The sequence below is a fragment of the Sitophilus oryzae genome, unplaced genomic scaffold (assembly GCF_002938485.1).
Source record: "Sitophilus oryzae breed Bouriz unplaced genomic scaffold, Soryzae_2.0 scaffold_1440_pilon_pilon, whole genome shotgun sequence".
In the NCBI taxonomy this organism is placed as follows: Eukaryota; Metazoa; Arthropoda; class Insecta; order Coleoptera; family Curculionidae; genus Sitophilus; species Sitophilus oryzae.
Window position 1 is genome coordinate 3,870,415 of NW_022146105.1, and position 16,868 is coordinate 3,887,282.

At 32.9% G+C, this 16,868-nt stretch overlaps 1 protein-coding gene across 1 annotated transcript in view; it reads left to right on the forward strand.

The window, feature by feature from the left end:
* LOC115876834 overlaps window positions 1-16,868 on the forward strand; it is a 145,792-nt gene extending 128,924 nt beyond the window's left edge. The window contains exons 16-19 of the mRNA XM_030892810.1: window positions 6,245-6,408; window positions 7,352-7,562; window positions 11,215-11,498; window positions 13,625-16,868. Coding sequence (XP_030748670.1) covers window positions 6,245-6,408; window positions 7,352-7,562; window positions 11,215-11,498; window positions 13,625-13,871 — 906 coding nt within the window. The 3' untranslated portion in view covers window positions 13,872-16,868. The remainder of the gene's footprint in view (window positions 1-6,244; window positions 6,409-7,351; window positions 7,563-11,214; window positions 11,499-13,624) is intronic.

Below are 16,868 nucleotides of genomic sequence, written 5' to 3' on the forward strand. Positions count from 1 at the left end.
TATTAATTATTCCTTTGGCTATTAAAATAGTTTTAAGTATATTATTACAAAACATATACATTTTTAATATACACTACCTTATAATGTTAACTAAGAAAATACCGTTAATTACCTTTAAAATTAATAATATACAGGGCGATTGATAGTGATATTTATTAATGCTGGAACGTTAGTAATGAAATATAAGTTTAATAATAATGGAAATAATTTATTAAAATGCAGTTCGAAAAATGTTAACTGACTAAAAAATACTATAATAACAAATTTCTTCCGTTTGCCACGTTATTTATATAGACTTAGGTAGATTTTAAAAAGTGACACAGGTACCATAATATTGCAATGTCACCGAAGATCCGTTGTATATCAAATTTAAGAACAATCGAACGCCATGAAATGGTATCGTAATATGATACTATATTAAGGTACCACTTTATATACATCATAGTTCAATCATATTACAATGTAACCGAAGATACATAGTATACCAAGTTTGAGCCCAATCGAACGCCAGGAAATGGTATAGTAATATGGTACTATATTAAGGTACCACTTTATATGCATCATAGTACCATCATATTACAATGTCACCGAAAATACGTAGTATCCCAAGTTTAAGCCCAATCGAACGCCATGTACGTAATATAGTACTATATTATGGTACCAGTTGATATGCTTCATGGTACCATAATAATGCAATGTCATCAAAAATACGCAAGTATATATCAAATATGAGCTCAGTCGAACGCCATGAAATAGTATTGAAATATGGTACTATATTAAGGTACCACTTTATATGCATCATAGTACCATCATATTACAATGTAACCGAAGATACGTAGTATAACAAGTTTAAGCCCAATCGAACGCCAGGAAATGGTATCGTAATATGGTACTATATTATGGTACCTCTTATTATGCTCCATGGTACCATAATATTACAATATCACCGAAGATACGTAGTATCCCAAATTTAAGCCCAATCGAATGCCATGTACATAATATGGTACTATATTATGGTACCAGATGATATGCATCATAGTACCATCATATTACAATGTCACCGAAAATACGTAGTATACCAAGTTTAAGCCCTATTGCCGCCATGTACCTAATATTGCTATATGGTACTATAGAAGGTACCACTTTATATGCTCCATGGTACCATGATATTACAATGTCACTGAAGATATAGTATACCAAGTTTAAGCCCAATCGAACGCCATGTATCGTAATATAGTACTATATTATGGTATCACTTGATATGCTTCTGAAAAAAACGGCGTTCAAGTTGGCTGGAAAAGGACGATCGATGACATTTCCCATATAAATTTACATATAAAATGACCGTGATATTAATTTCATAGCTATCGCTAACGCCGTTTTTTCCCGATTATACAATATGAACTTGGTATGAACACAATCGAACGTCTGGAAGTGGTATCATAATAGTAGAACAATACTTATTATATTGTCGCCGAATTACAATGAAAATTCAGGATTCAATTATACAATCTAACGTCAGGAAGTGATTGTAATTTAGCTCATAAGATTTAATTCCAACTAACATGGAAACTAAAAAAACAGCTCTGATCTATTTTAATATGTTTAAATGATGTAGCAAATTTGAAGGTAGGCTTTATCAGGAAGTATTACGATATGAATTACACAATGGCAACACTGCACAAAATTCTTTTAAATTTTGTTTGTAGAAAACTGTTTTCTTTTAAATTTATTGCCCTCTATTATGTAGTAGCCAAACGACCACATCAAAATATCTGATTTGGAGACAGGCTTTTAAAGCCTGTCTCCTTTTGCTACCTACAATTTTATACATGTAACGAGGCTTCTGTTGCGTAGCTAGATATTCTGTGCTATTAGTAAGAAAAAAAGCACATAAAATTATAAAAATTACAGAATTTCTAGAAAGTTTTATGTGCTCTCAGAATATTAACCCATTAAGGCATTGAATTCTTTTTTTTAAGCAAATCAATTTTATGAATCCCTGTTTTTAAAAGTGGGAATAATGTACATTTTTTACATAAATGACAGGAATTATAGTAACTTTCCTTCTTTCACCATCGATTTTTGTCGTTATTTTGAGGAAGGCGATTGGTATGCGAGGTGCGCCGAAACGCAGACACGCATACACGGGCGTAATCCAATTTGCAATCAACAGACAATTGATTCGAACGATATACCGTACGTTCCGGTGCTCGGTCCTTCGGAGCGCGCTTTGATTATTTGCCTATTTGTGCATAGCGAGCCCAAATCCGCAGCCCAAACAATGCGACCGTAGCCAAAATTTGCGGCAAAGTCGGCAGACGAACGACGTATGTACGATTTTCGGGGAGGGGGGTAAAAGTAGACTTGTGTCGGGGGGCTGCTGTGCCGTGGCATGCCTCTACGTGACGCGACTGCCGATCGCGGACACGTCCAAGTCTTAATCTTGCATCGCGGGTGCGGAGTACAAATGCCCGCCGCCCTTTCCAGGGCCGTATTTCTTGGCACGGACCAAAGACTTTGCCAGAAAAATCAATTCTTAAGGCCGCATTATATTCAACATTATTTTTATACAACAGACAGTCATGAAAATCGCCAATTTTCATGACTAGATATAAAGGGAAAGAAGTCTAGTAGTTATATTTTTCAGGCCCGTTAGAAAAATAGTAAACATTACCAGAAAATTCTGAAAATTGGCTTGGTGAGAAAATAATTTTTTTGGGCTCTTGTATTTCAGCTAATTTTTCATGTATGTTAAAACATCCACTATATCTATTAATGTTCTGGTAGGACGACAATGGCCTATACTTTCTTATTCTACACCTTTTAATTAGTAAATAACAGCAGTTTTAACAAAATCGGTGATCGATAATGAAATCGCCTATTTTCATGAACTAAAAAGTAGAAAAAATGCACATTTTTAACTATTTTTCAAATTCTTTAAAAAATAGTAAACATAGTCATAAAAATATGAAAATTTCACCATTTGTAGAAAATTTTATGTAGATTCAGAATATATACACCTTTAAAGGCTTAGATACCTTGGTTATGTGAGAAAATTAATTTTTTGAATCCTTGTTTTTGGGCTATTTTTGATGATGGTTAAAACGTCTCCTACATCCACTACTGTTCTCGTAAGACTACAATGGTCTACATTTTCTTATTCTACACCTTTTAATTATATTTAATATTATTAGTAAATAACAGCAATTTTAACAAAATCAGTGACATGAAGAAATTTTTGGCTATTTTTTACACATTTTCAAAGGGCTTAGAAAAATAGTAATCATAGTCATAAAATTATGAAAATTTTAGAATTTGTAGGAAATTTTATGTAGATTCAGAGTATATGTTTTGTAGGCACCTTTGTAGGCTAAGGTACCTTGGTTTTATGAGAAAATTAATTTTTTGAACCCTTGATTTTGAGCTATTTTTGATAATGGTTAAAACGTTCCCTATGGCCATTCCTGTTCTCGTAAGACTACAATGGCCTATATTTTCTTATTCTACACCTTTTAGTTAGTTAATAACAGCAATTTTAACAAAATCAGTGACATGACGAAAATCGCCAATTTTCATGACTATTTATGTGTATGGTAAAAAGCCGAAAAAATGTCCATTTTTTGGCTATTTTTTACACATTTTCAAAGACCTTAGAAAGATAGTAATCATAGCCATGAAATTATAAAAATTTCAGCAGTTATAGGAAATTTTATGTAGATTTAAAATATATACACCTTTGGGGGCTTAGCTACTTGGCTTTGTGAAAAAAAAATTTTTTTTGGACTCTTGTTTTTCGGCTATTTTTGATGAAGGTAATGTCCTCTATATCTATTGATGGTTCTCGTAGGACAACAATGGCCTATATTTTCTTATTCTGTGCCTTTTAATTAACATGAGTATGTAAATAACATGAGTTTTAGAAAAACCGGTGGCATGACGAAAATCGATACTTTTCATGAGTTTTCAAAAAGTCGAAAAATACCCTTTTTATACCCATACCACTGGTTTTTGAACCAAGAATTGTTGAATTTTTTCTCTTCTTTTTTTTTTGTTGTTGTAAGAAGTTACTAGAAAATAAATCGGCAAGATTTTCATTACGGTGGTGATCCTTATGGGGTGTTTCCTACACATCTAAAAAAACGAATGCTTTCTTCTTTCTCCTGATATTATAAACGTCACGTTTATTTCAGCAGTATTTTTTTATAAATTGATGCGTTCTATCAACAACATCGATATCATTTATCATAGTTCTTTTTCATTTGGTTCTCCGCCGATAAAATTCTGATGTAGTAAAGAGAAAAAAGGGTCACCCTGTAGCCGGCAAGGGAGCATTTTAAGTCGGCCATCTCAATACGACTGCTGCTCGTAAAGCTTAGTAATTTATAAACATGCGGCAGTATAAGTCGGTCGAAACAGTCGAGCGGCCCTGATGACCGTCTTTCCTGCCTGCCACTCCAGGAATTTGAACGTTCCCGAGGGATCGCGCCGGGACTGACCAGGCGCCGACTGGACGTTCGCTCGTCAAAAAGTCGGCGAATATTTTAAGTCCGCCTGAAATTTTCATGAAGCAGTCGTGAGAGCCGACAGTAAACTAGGAAATTGCCTTCATCGGACAAGAAAAAAAACTTATCCAGATGAGACAGAATTACTAGACGTTACAAAATAAATAGCAGCGTTTTTAGCAAAATCGGTGGCATGGCGAAAATCGCCACTTTTCAAGACTAAAAAAGTCGAAAAAATGCCCTTTTGGCTATTTTTTGCTTTCAAAGGCTTTGAATGTAAACTTTCCTAACCAAAGTACCTAGGCTTTGTCAGAAAATTAATTTGTTGGACTCTTGTTTTTGAGCTATTTAAGGTTTAAACGCCCCTTACATCCATTACTGTAATCTGTAAGACTAAAACGGTCTATGTTTTCTTATTATATGCCTTTTAATTAGTAAATAACAGCATTTTAACAAAATCGGTAACATGACGAAAATCGACAATTTTCATGAGTATTAGCACATATTATACAGATTATAAACTTATCGTCAAAAGCATTGTTTTTCGTGGTTCCAATTTTCGGAGTCGCGCACAAGTTAGACTACTAGTTTGCGCACATAGCACGCCCACTTATGGCTTCTAAAATTGCCAGTTGTGGCCCAGTTATTACGCTGTTTAAACTCGAGTTTATTTTGGCGCCCAGGAAATTTTACTCGTCTGTTCATCGTCATAAAAAACAATTTTTGTACCACGAATTAGGGACAAGATTTTTATCTGTATACATAATATAGTATACCTAATCTGTGGTATTAGTATGGAAAAATGTTGAAAAATTGACTATTTTTTGGCTTTTTTCCACATCCACACTATAAAATTTCACCGTTTGTAGAAAATTTTATGCAGATTCAGAATATCAGAACCTTTGAAGGCTTATTTCTTGGTTTTGTGGGAAACTTAATAAAATTCTTCGGACCCTTGTTTTCAGCTATTTTTGATGAAGGTTAAAATGTCTCCTACATCCATTACTGTTCTCGAAAGGCTACAATAGCCTATATTTTCTTACTCTACACCTTTTTATTAGTAAATAATAGCAGTTTTACCAAAATCGGTGACATGACGAAAATTGACAATTTTCATGACTATAATATGTACGGAAAAAAGTCGAAAAAATGCCCATTTTTGATTATTTTTTACATATTTTCAAAGGTCTTTTTCAAAAATTTCACCGTTTGTAGAAAATTTTATGTAGATTCAGAATATATACACCTTTGAATCTTTGAAGGATTAGATATCTTGCTTTTGTGGAAACATTATTTGTTTGGACCCTTGTTAATAAATAACATTACAGACAAGCTTATGAATACTAGGTGAATATTTCAAAAGAACTAATTGCTGGTTATTTCTATGGAATTGGGCTCTTTATATTTATGACACTTAACGGTATGTTCGTAAATTTGGTCACATTAGATCCGCCAGTTTCAAAAACAATTGAAATAGTTTCTGTTTTACGTGCGCCGAATTTATAACTAATTCCACGCTCGACATAAAGTTATTTCAATACAAAATAGGATGAATGAGGACCGCTTCGTTCTTTTATTGACCCAAGGTGCAATTTGTCAGGGGGCAATATTTCAAGACTTTTTCTTCTCATACTAACACCATTTGGAACAAATCTGTACAGACTGGTCCCTGGCTAACTTCTTATTTTATGAATTTCACTAATACGGGAAATTCCACTGATTCTATTTTTTATTTTCAGAAAATCCTAGATCAGATTAAAGCCCAATCCGGAAAACTCTCATCGTTGAATGCAGTCGTCCATAGATTCACATTAGAAAATCAGGATTTCGACGACTTTAGCAAATGCACTTTGAAAGCCGAGGTTTCAGAGCTGTACGAGCTTTTCGATAATGCTAAATCAAGGTAAGGATCTAGTCTAAATGATACGGAAAAAAGTAAAAACGTGGTGGTTAATTTTTTTTTGTTAAACGAATTAATAAAGATTGAAAAGGATCTCTAGTAAATCTATTGTAGCGTGATGTGAAAGGAATAATAGATAAGTTTCTATTAATGTACACTATACGGCGTATTTATTTTCATCGCGGTTACATTTGGAATAAACATTACATAAAATTACATTGTAAAATAGATTTGAGAAGTTTTAAAACTCTAAACACGTCAGTTTTGGGTGCAGCTGCCGTCATACAGTCGGAGTAATGGAAAGATGCCCCCGCAGAATACTAATTGTAAAATTGTTTTATTGCTTTGTGTATGTCTGCCTGCTTCCTCATTTACATAAAGCAGACCTATAATGCTTCGGTTTGGAAATTTTGTTACGTACAGTCCTTTCTCACGTCACACTTTTACGACTTTAATCAAATTGTCCTTTTTGTGCCCTTAAAATTTACCAAACTTTGACAAATTTCGAAAAAACACGTAGTTTTTCACATAAACATTGAATATTTTGGCCTAAAGAAGTTTTACTTTCAAAACTCAACCTCTCTTCGTTACTAAGCTCAATATTAATTGAACTTATATATGGTGTTGAAAAATAAAAAACGTGTTATCTACTTTGATATGCCAAATGCGATCGCATGAATGAATATAACGGCAAACTGGAATCATTTTCCGATGGTTATTCAATTAAGTATTCTCACGATTCGGGACGTGTCTAGTAAAGTAAGACATCTAAAGTACGTTGGCCAGATAGTACGATGGTGATATGTAGGTACGACGCGTAAACTACTATTAGTATTCAACATGTCCGCCTTTCCATGAGACCACGGCGCAAATAAATACGATACTAACTATATTTCCTCTGTTAAAAATACAGCTTTCTCCAAACACGTCCATTTTTCTTTTGCAGAACTTCAAACAAACTGAGCGAAATCGAAAATCTTTTGCCGGCATGGAAGATGTTGGAGAGTCGGTTGGAGCAACTGCAAAAGGACTTGATGGAAGACGGAAAGACGATACATTTGTTAGATTCGGTACTGACCAATGGCCAGTTTACTGATCAAACAGCAACCTGCGTCCGTGATGTAGCCAAGGTGTTGTCGGAGTCTACGTCTCATCAGGTAAAGATTACTTGCATGCCATTCGTCTGATTTCAGGTTCATTCGTATGAGTATACACAAGTTAAGTAGTTACTTTAATTCATTCATTACTGAGCAGGCTACCAAGCTACTGACTATAAGACTGAACAACAGACTAACTTCGAGACTGTCTGACTAACTGAAAAACTCAAGACTGACTATAAAAAGAGTATCTTCTGTATACTCTTTTATATCGATCATATTATGTCATCGCTGGAAGTTGTAGATGTAGATTGTATGGAATGGGGGAAGTGAATCACCACGACCTCACAGATCTATTGTGTCCCTCTTTCTTGAGTTGTATCTCATCATACAGTTTCAGGGCGTTGACAAAAGCCAGTATTTGAGACGGTTTAGTTCTCCATCTCCAATATTCCCCTAGTGAGGATGTAGTTATGGCTACTGCTTACACTTTCCTCACTATAAGTAAAATATTGGAAGAAGAATCAAGCTTCTTACATCAAAAAGATCACAGAAAGATATTGACAACATTGACATTTGAAAATATAAATGGCCTGGATGTAAGTCTTTTTTTAGGTCACAAGTGCCTCTCACATACGTCAGAATTTATTATTAAATCCATCTTGTTCAGAATATGCAATATTTTATTGAAGAACTATGCAAAAAAAGGAATGACGTCTTTACCAAAAATACAATGCTCTATGTAAAGAGAAAGAGTAAAGAAAACTAAGCTAAGCGTAAGTTTTACTTACAAACCCTCAAAAAGGTATTTAGTTTTTTTTTCTATATAAAATGTTGAAACATATATTATATTTTTTATTTATCCTCAGCTATTATAGTTTAAATTTATTCCCATTTGTGTAATGCTGCAAAACATAGAAAAAATATTCCATATTTTTTGACCCAAGCCAGTGTAGTTTATAATTCCAAGAGCATTTATCAAGGCTTTTACTAAGACAAGTAACTTCCTATACTGTCCATAATAGTATATATTTATCAAACGTTCAGTACATTCTAAACTATGGTAGGTAAGTGTTTGCAATTGAATATTTAGTTTATATTGCTATTTTCTGTCATATATTTCTGGTTATTTCTTTTTCCGATGATTTTGAACACCCTATATATGCTACCTCAAGTTTGAATATTTTAACACTACCTATTTTCTTAGAAAGCAGACCATTTTTTAAAAAGTAACTAACTGATGTTTTCATAAAAGTAATAATACAAAAAATTCCATACTTATGTGGAGAACTTTAGACTCCCTGTATAATAAAAAATTAGTGAAATATTACGTAATCTAACCAGACATTTGTGTGAAAAATGTCTATTTGGAAATAAAACAGGTTTTAAAATACGCGCCAAATAAAGCACTTCTATCTCCGCCATATTGGAAAAGGTTGAATGGCCTTGTGTGGAGGTGGTGGTGGGTCAGCATGGTGGCCCGGCCGCGGCCGTGTTGCCGCTTTCAACATGCCAGGTGTGACGTATTAAAAATAAAGTGCGGATTTTTATTCTGGGCTTTTTTGTTTTTATTTATTTTCTTAAGAACGACTTCAAATTTTTCGAAAGTGAGATAGCAGAAAATTCTAGAATTAATTGCTTTATTCAATTATGCTAATTCCAAAATATAGTGAAAGAGCCCATTACCAACAGATTCAGGCTGAGGCGACAAATGCCAAATTCTAGAATTAATTGCTTTATTCAATTATGCTAATTCCAAAATATAGTGAAAAAGCCCATTACCAACAGATTCAGGCTGAGGCGACAAATGCCATATCCAAACTACTTCCATGACTTCCATTTAAAGTACTTAAAAAATCTACTAATTTTTTTATTGATATAAGACAATTTTAACAGTTGCTATGGAAAAAACAATATTAAGTTATATTTTAATTGTTATAATATTATAATTAATACTGTGTTTATTTTAAAACAAAACAACTTTTGGACGGTCTCAGCTGTATAGTATATTGTAAATATTTTTTCCGAAATTGATATAAAGCCAAGAGGGTGTTTTATTTTGACCCTGGACAATATTTTGGATAAGGCAGCTTCGGTGTAAATGGATAGAAACTAAATAAAAATAAAAGGAATTTTAAGAAGTTTTCGTGAAGGGAGAGTTAAGCAAAGGCCGAGAAAGGGAATCAAGTCCGGCAGTCCGGTATCTGGCAAACGTAATGCCAGCCGCCATTTCCGGATCGTTAATCGCGACCGGACTTGAGCTTTCGGGTCACGTAGCGCCGACTGTTCCACGGAATCAGCGTAAAAATACAAATTTAATATCAGGATGGCAGAGGTTCGAGCTGCTAGGGCCAGGCCAAACGCCCGAGGAGCATAGTCAGATTATTACCGGCTATTTTCGCTAGAGTCTCCAGGCAAACTAATATTTATGTACTCTCTCCCTATAGCCCTTGGGACGGAGCCTCTACTATCTAGGTCGAAGGACAAGGATGAATAAAATAGGACTTTTGTAAGGTGACGTCCAGTTACAACGCTATATATTATATGGAAGAACGTTTTTCTTCTCAAACTTTCTAAATCTTCTAAATCTGGCTCGAGTCTCTACATTAAGGTGAAACAAAAAAAATATATTTTTTCTTTTTAGATTTTTTAGAAAATTTTGGTAAAATTTGAGCTCTTCATTTCTTAATCTTATCAGACAATCTTTGAAGAATGTTCAATTTCCTACAAGAATATGTATAGATTTTTACAATACGCTGATTCGTTAGAACGCAACAAAATTCCAAAAACAGAAATACAGGGTGAGTCTTAAATAAGTGCAAATGTTTTTAGGGGTAGTAGTATATTTCGACCCCAGAAACACGATCATGATTTTTTTCGCCAAAAAAAAATTGAAAATTTGAAATTTGGAATATTTTGATTTTTTTTGGAATTTTCTCTAGTTTTTAGTTAAAAAACATAATTTCTTGATAATATGGCAACATGGGGATTAGATTAAATTAACAAGAAAGAAACCCCAGAAAAGATCCAGTGGTTTTCAAAATTTAAACAAAAAATTATTTTTTTTTTGGAAATTTTCAAAGTAAAATAACTCGGTTATTTTGGACTTATTGGAAAAACAGTAAAGAGAAAATGGATTTCTTTTATTGAGATCTACCAGCACTGAAAATATTTGTACTTATTTAAGACTCACCCTGTATATTGTGTTTGGTGCACCCGCTATCTACATTTACTGTAATAGTATTTGCAACGGTCTAAAACAACTGAAAATATATTTTTTGTACGTAAAATGTAATATGTTAGTAATTTTAGGGGAGTGTCCGGGAGAAACTCGAGTATTTTCGGGAATCTTGCCTTAAAACTGTCGAAATATGTATCTTTTTTTGAAAACACGGTATATCGACTAGACTAAACCTGGCAACGTCGCCGTGGAAGTGGGATTCACGGGAATGAAGTGTTCGACGCCACGGTAATGAAAAGCCTCGTGGAGCATACTAAACAGGATCGGCCTGATTGGCAAAAGGTTCAGCTTTTCGACTTGCCGCTTCTTCCTACTTGTTTTACACGGCGCTCGCAATAACTATAGTTCATCCAAAAAGAACTTAAACGATCTCTGATTTATCTCTATCCAAAATATTATTAAATATTTATATATTTATTCTTCATTTTAATTTATCGAATACCCAAACTCCAGCATCTCTTGTTGTTCCAGGGCTACCCTCTTCCAGAATTATTTACCGAAGGGTCCTTTTCTGACAGCGGGATCTCAGATGAAGGTTCAGAGCACGAAATTGGCGAGAGGCAAGGAAGATTGGCCGCCATCAGGAGGTTGGTCAGGCAATTGGAGGTTGGACTGTCACCCAATTGCAAGGCTAGACTTATTATGAGAGAAAAACTGTCCGCGGCTGAGGAAGAATTGAAAGCTCTTCAAGTGCGGTGTCGGAATTTGATAGTGAGGACTGCGGCATGTTCTCATCCAGTTTTAGAAAGAATAAGGTAGGACACTACATCATATTTATTATTATTCTCTTTATGCACAGTATTATTTTTTTATCTTTTAAAAGCACGGTAAATAAACAGAAATCAATGTTTTAATTGTAACTTCATAAACTTTATGAAAAATGACGCGTTGTCTCGAGCGTTTCTTTTACAGCCTCCTTAAGCATCATCTTTGGAATAAATTACTCCTTGTGGAGAGTTTAATTAATTATTTTTATGCAGAATTATAATTGCTGCGTTATTTGGTAAACTTGAAAACACAGCGGAGATGATTAATATTTTAAATTAATTACCATTTTATTACGCTGTTGCGTCGCATCTCTGAACTCTTGAGTTAAAATTTGGAAAGTTTGGAGGATTTTGCGCAGCAAATTGTCTCCAACTGTTTTTTTTTGGTAAAAAATACTATAATCTAGTTTACGAGAGGCGATCGTAAAGAATTTAATCATGAAATGCTTTCTGCAACAAAGTCTTTTTTAAAAGTGAGACTTCAGCACTTACTATATAAACTGAAGCCCATAAAAATTTAAAGTGTAATCAATGTTAACTCAAATACTTTCGCCAACATTGTAGCTTTCATCAATTCGATTCCATTTAATATTTCGTCATTGGATTCTGAAATTTTCGATAAAATTCTTACAAATAAAAACCAGAAGATGGTTGTACGGGCTTTCTTCGACTTACTGGTCATGTAGTTTGTCTGTAGTAAAATATATATTTTATTACGACGGGTGAAAGACATCCGGTAATAATCCATACGCGCCTTGAATGACAAACAATTATATAAATGACGCCTTTTGTCTTCTTCTTTCGAAACAAATAAAAATAAGAATTCCGTCATAGCATTTGCATGTGAATTCTTATTATGAGAGTTATCGATATTATATGTACATTTCTGTTTATAAGAATTGAATTTTATTTATATACCTTTGAACGTGTTCTGAATTCTTATGGTCTATCGTGAATTTTTATTAGCAAAAGATACTTTAAATATAAAATAAATGTGTTTTCTATTTAAATTAAACAAATTCAGTCATAATAATTTTTAAAACTTCGCCACTTTTAACTAGTAGGCTTTGGACCCCTTATTGATGATCTGCCCCTAATGGAACTCGAAAACATATTTTTCCAGCAAGACGAGGCACCGCCTCAAAACGCTGAAGTTATCAGCAAATTTTTGCAGCCAACTTCGAGAATAATTGAATAGCTAACCAAGATCCCAACCGTTGGCCGTCGAGAGGCTGCCGGACTTGCGGAAGAATAAATATTCTTATTTTTAAATTGCCCGCATAATCTAGACAAGCATTAGAAGTACTTAGCGATTATGCGAGGGTATCTTTCACCCCCACTGAGTTAATGAATTCCGCGAGAAATGTTCAAAAACGATCCCGTCTGTCTATGTTATTTTTATTAAATGTTATTTGTTGTTATTGTTGTTAAATGTGTTGCTGTTAAATATAGTTTAAATTGTTAAAAAAATCGGCATCTCTCATTGCAAATATTATTTTCGTTTTAATTGCGGCTCACAGCTAGAATTTTTTTTGCATTATTAGGCGCCGTTCAAAGCCTACTTATTCAAAATGGGTGAATTTTTAAAAACTCTATATCTCAAAAAGGAATCGAGCAAAATATCAAGTATGCTATATTTTTAGAAAGGTAATTTTAAATTCTTTTCAATGAATTAAAAATATACAGGGTGTCCAATATAAAAAAATACATTTTCTGTTGATAATTCTTAAATTATTAGTTTTAAAAAAAATATACTTAAACCATTAAATTCTACGCAAAAATGTGCTTTGTAAATGTATTCACAAAAATACAAAATTTTCGATAACAAAAAAGTTACAGCGATTGTTAAAAATGCACATTTTTGAACGCCATCATGTTTTTGCTAAAAATTGAGCTACTGACACCGATATTAGTTTTCGTCTATCTCCTATTACAGAAAAGGTCCATTTTGACCCACCCTGTACATTGAACTTAAAATACATGAAACATTTTAAGACGTCCGTTTTTTATGTCATTTTATATCGGGTAGAAAGTCCTCTGTCCATCTTCCTACGGACTTCTCCCCGTATAAATTTCTCTTGTCACGTCGCTATTTTCTCTTTTCCTTGTTCCAGCCAAAAAGAAAAGTCACCAGGGGACAAATCGACCAAGCCGGATGCAGACGGTGACGATCCAGGAAGCGATCCAGAGAAGGCAAGGTGGTTTAAACGGCTGTTCAAGGCGTCTGTCGCTTTTCAGCTCGTCATCTTGACTTTTATCTGCTTGAGCTGCCTGTACGAGCCCCAGTGTTGCGATTACATGAATAATTATTCCTGGTCTGTGAGTCCCAAGTTGCACTACGAGGGTACGCCACCTATATAAGTTATTTTCTAAGCCCTACCCTTAATACGTATTGCGATCAAACATAAATCAAATCAATCACACCCTGGAATCACAATTCGTTTATTTGTTAATTAAAAAAAACAGACCTTTTTTATTTCGTCAAAAAAGTCCTATGCGTATTTAGTCACTTGTAATTAGTGTTATCAGGTAGTAATTATTAATTTTGAAGTTTAACTTGATATAATGTCATTTTAACAGAACTTCAACGGTTTTTGTAGACGTATCTGTTGAAAAAAACTAAAGAGTTCTTAAATAGTTATATTTAGATATTTTAAATATTTTTTTCTTTGTTCTTTGTTTTTTTTTGCTGGAAGAATTTTGCTGGATGTCGCTGGAAGAGCATTTTTTTGCCCGTTAGGGAAATTTTTTATTAGTAAATCACTGCTGACAAGTTGATGTCTCCGTTGGATTAACCAAACAACAAAATAATTTTATATTTTCTAGATTTTCTTACTGTATAAGTGGCAAAATACCCATAGGACTTATATTCTGAAATTCAAATGTGATTTCATGGCCTGTTGGATGATATTTATTTCTGATCCCACGGTACTTTTAAGTATGTATATATTACTTAGTTCAGTACTTAAAGAGCCGTTTTTCGGTTATATTGGCAGGAAAATAATTTTGAATTTCGCTTAAATCAAGTAGTAATGAAGCATGAATTAAGTGTTAAGTCTTAATCTTATTGCAAATTATTTTTCATTAATTAAAACTTCATTTAAATTCAGTAAAAAAATTATCGATTTCTTTTAAAAAATCTAAGAACGCTTAATTCAAATTTGTATATAAAATCTTGGTGCTAATCAAAAAAAAAGTTGGTCTACTTGCCCAGTGAAGAGATAGTTATATTTTCCTTACCTAGTTACTATTTTGTATAGAGTGAGATAATATTAGTATTAGCTATATTCTAAAACAAATTCTTAGGGTTTTTTGCTGCCATAGTTCCAGTTTTTCAACTGCCATTTTTTTAAAATTAGATCTCAAAATGAAGTTCGCTCAAATTTTGAACTTTTGATCTTTTGAAAAGAGGTAAAACAGCCAATCAGATTATAATCTTTTTAATGATGATTTTAAAAACGGGTTTATTACATTTTTTATATATTGCTTACAATAGTATTTTTTAAAACAAGAAAAATATACTTATAAAATTAATGTAGCATATTGCTATTGAACTGTATATATCTATTTAATATTTTTTAGAAAAAGTGTAAGTAGTAAATATTTGTAAGTTCCTCAAATATTTTTTAATAGTACAAGTATGGTTTTAATACCATGGTATGCGTCCAGTAGTATTTTTTTAATGGACCAGTACATAAAATAGTATCATTTGGAATGCAGTTAAGCATTCCAAACACATTAACACATTATTTTTATTTATTGCTGTTTTTTTTTTGTTGTTTTGTTATTTTTATAGTTTTTAAATATTCCAACTCCTAAACTTGACGAATTGAAATAATTCACTAGAAATATTCGTCAGTTTTTTTGAATAAAAAATAATACTTGTGTTTTACGGAGGTAATTCCGAAAGTAATGGTACAAGAGAAACTTTTTAAAAAGTTTGTACGTTTGACGATGATAGCGACAGAAAAGAAATACAAAGACGGCGTCTTTGGTCAGTGCTTTTTGATAAAAAAAAATCAGCCCAGCAAAGACTATAAGTGACCGAATGATCTTTAATATATATTTTTTAAAACGAAAGATCCACGTAGAGTCTTTGATGGAGCTTGACCAGACTGACTAATAAAGGAAAAAGCACTTAATTAACCTTGTAATGGCAACACGGGAACGATTTGACACTTGAACATGACAGATCTTGCGAAAAGCACACTGGCTGCTTTCGAAGATCTGCAAGGATCATGACTTAACCGGTTTGCTGGAGCTGAAAGCTCTTTAGCTTCGCAAACCGTTAACGTTAATATAAGATTTATTAAGTTATAAGGTATTTGCCAAGATGCAGTAATGGTTTAGTGCGTAATATTAACATAATTTTTTATTTAATCCAGTCAGTCCTTATTTTAAAATCGCATTTATATATTAAGCTGCATGTTTTTGGCGGTTTGGATAAGCGTAATAACATCGACGTTTCGTGTGTGTGTTCCACGTTTGGCATCATCATTTTTATATAAATATAAATAAAACTTATTAACTTATGTGCGTCGACGTTATTATAAAATAATTATTACTATGTTATCAATTAAGGCTGTAAAGTCAGAACAGTGCAATGACTTATCTGAAAGACTTTTATATTACTTTTGTTTTTATACCTCAAAAAAAAAAATGTTTTGCATTGTTCTGATGTAACGGCAGTAAATGTAAAACGTAGTTTTTAGACATGAGTGAGTTTTTTAATATTTTTTTTTTAATTTACAACCAAGTTAAAGTAATATACCTACTTAATTTACGTATATTTTTTAGGGTCTATTATTGGCCAAAGTTAATTAAATATATTCCAACTTCCATATTGTTTAATGTGTTCATCGTTACTTTAACTTGTCTAATGAAAGAAAGATCTTCACGTTTTTAGAATTTTTTTATTACAACGAACCAAGCTTAGTGATTTATAAAAACTAAGCCAGTATCTGTTATTTTTTCCTTTTTATATTTTTATTTACGTCACAAGAAAACAAAATCGAGAGTGCCTTGAGAAGTAACTAACGCTGTTTGGCCCGAAATATTGATTATAAGTACATTTTCATTTCCGTAGGGCATTATTTTTAATTTCCTTTCCACTTAATAGTTCAGTTAGTAATAACTAGAGTGTTACTGAGCGAATTAAGCAACTTATTTTATCGATTATGTTAATTAAGGAGCTTGTTTAAAAAAAGGAATGATTTCAAAAATAGTGTGTGTTGTCTAATAACAAAGGCTAACGATAATGGCATGATAGGCCTGATTCGTTATTTTTTTATAACAAATTGCGGTTCTGCTGAAGTTATGTGGAGTAAATAAATTAATAAAGGATTTTGGTTTTTCAAA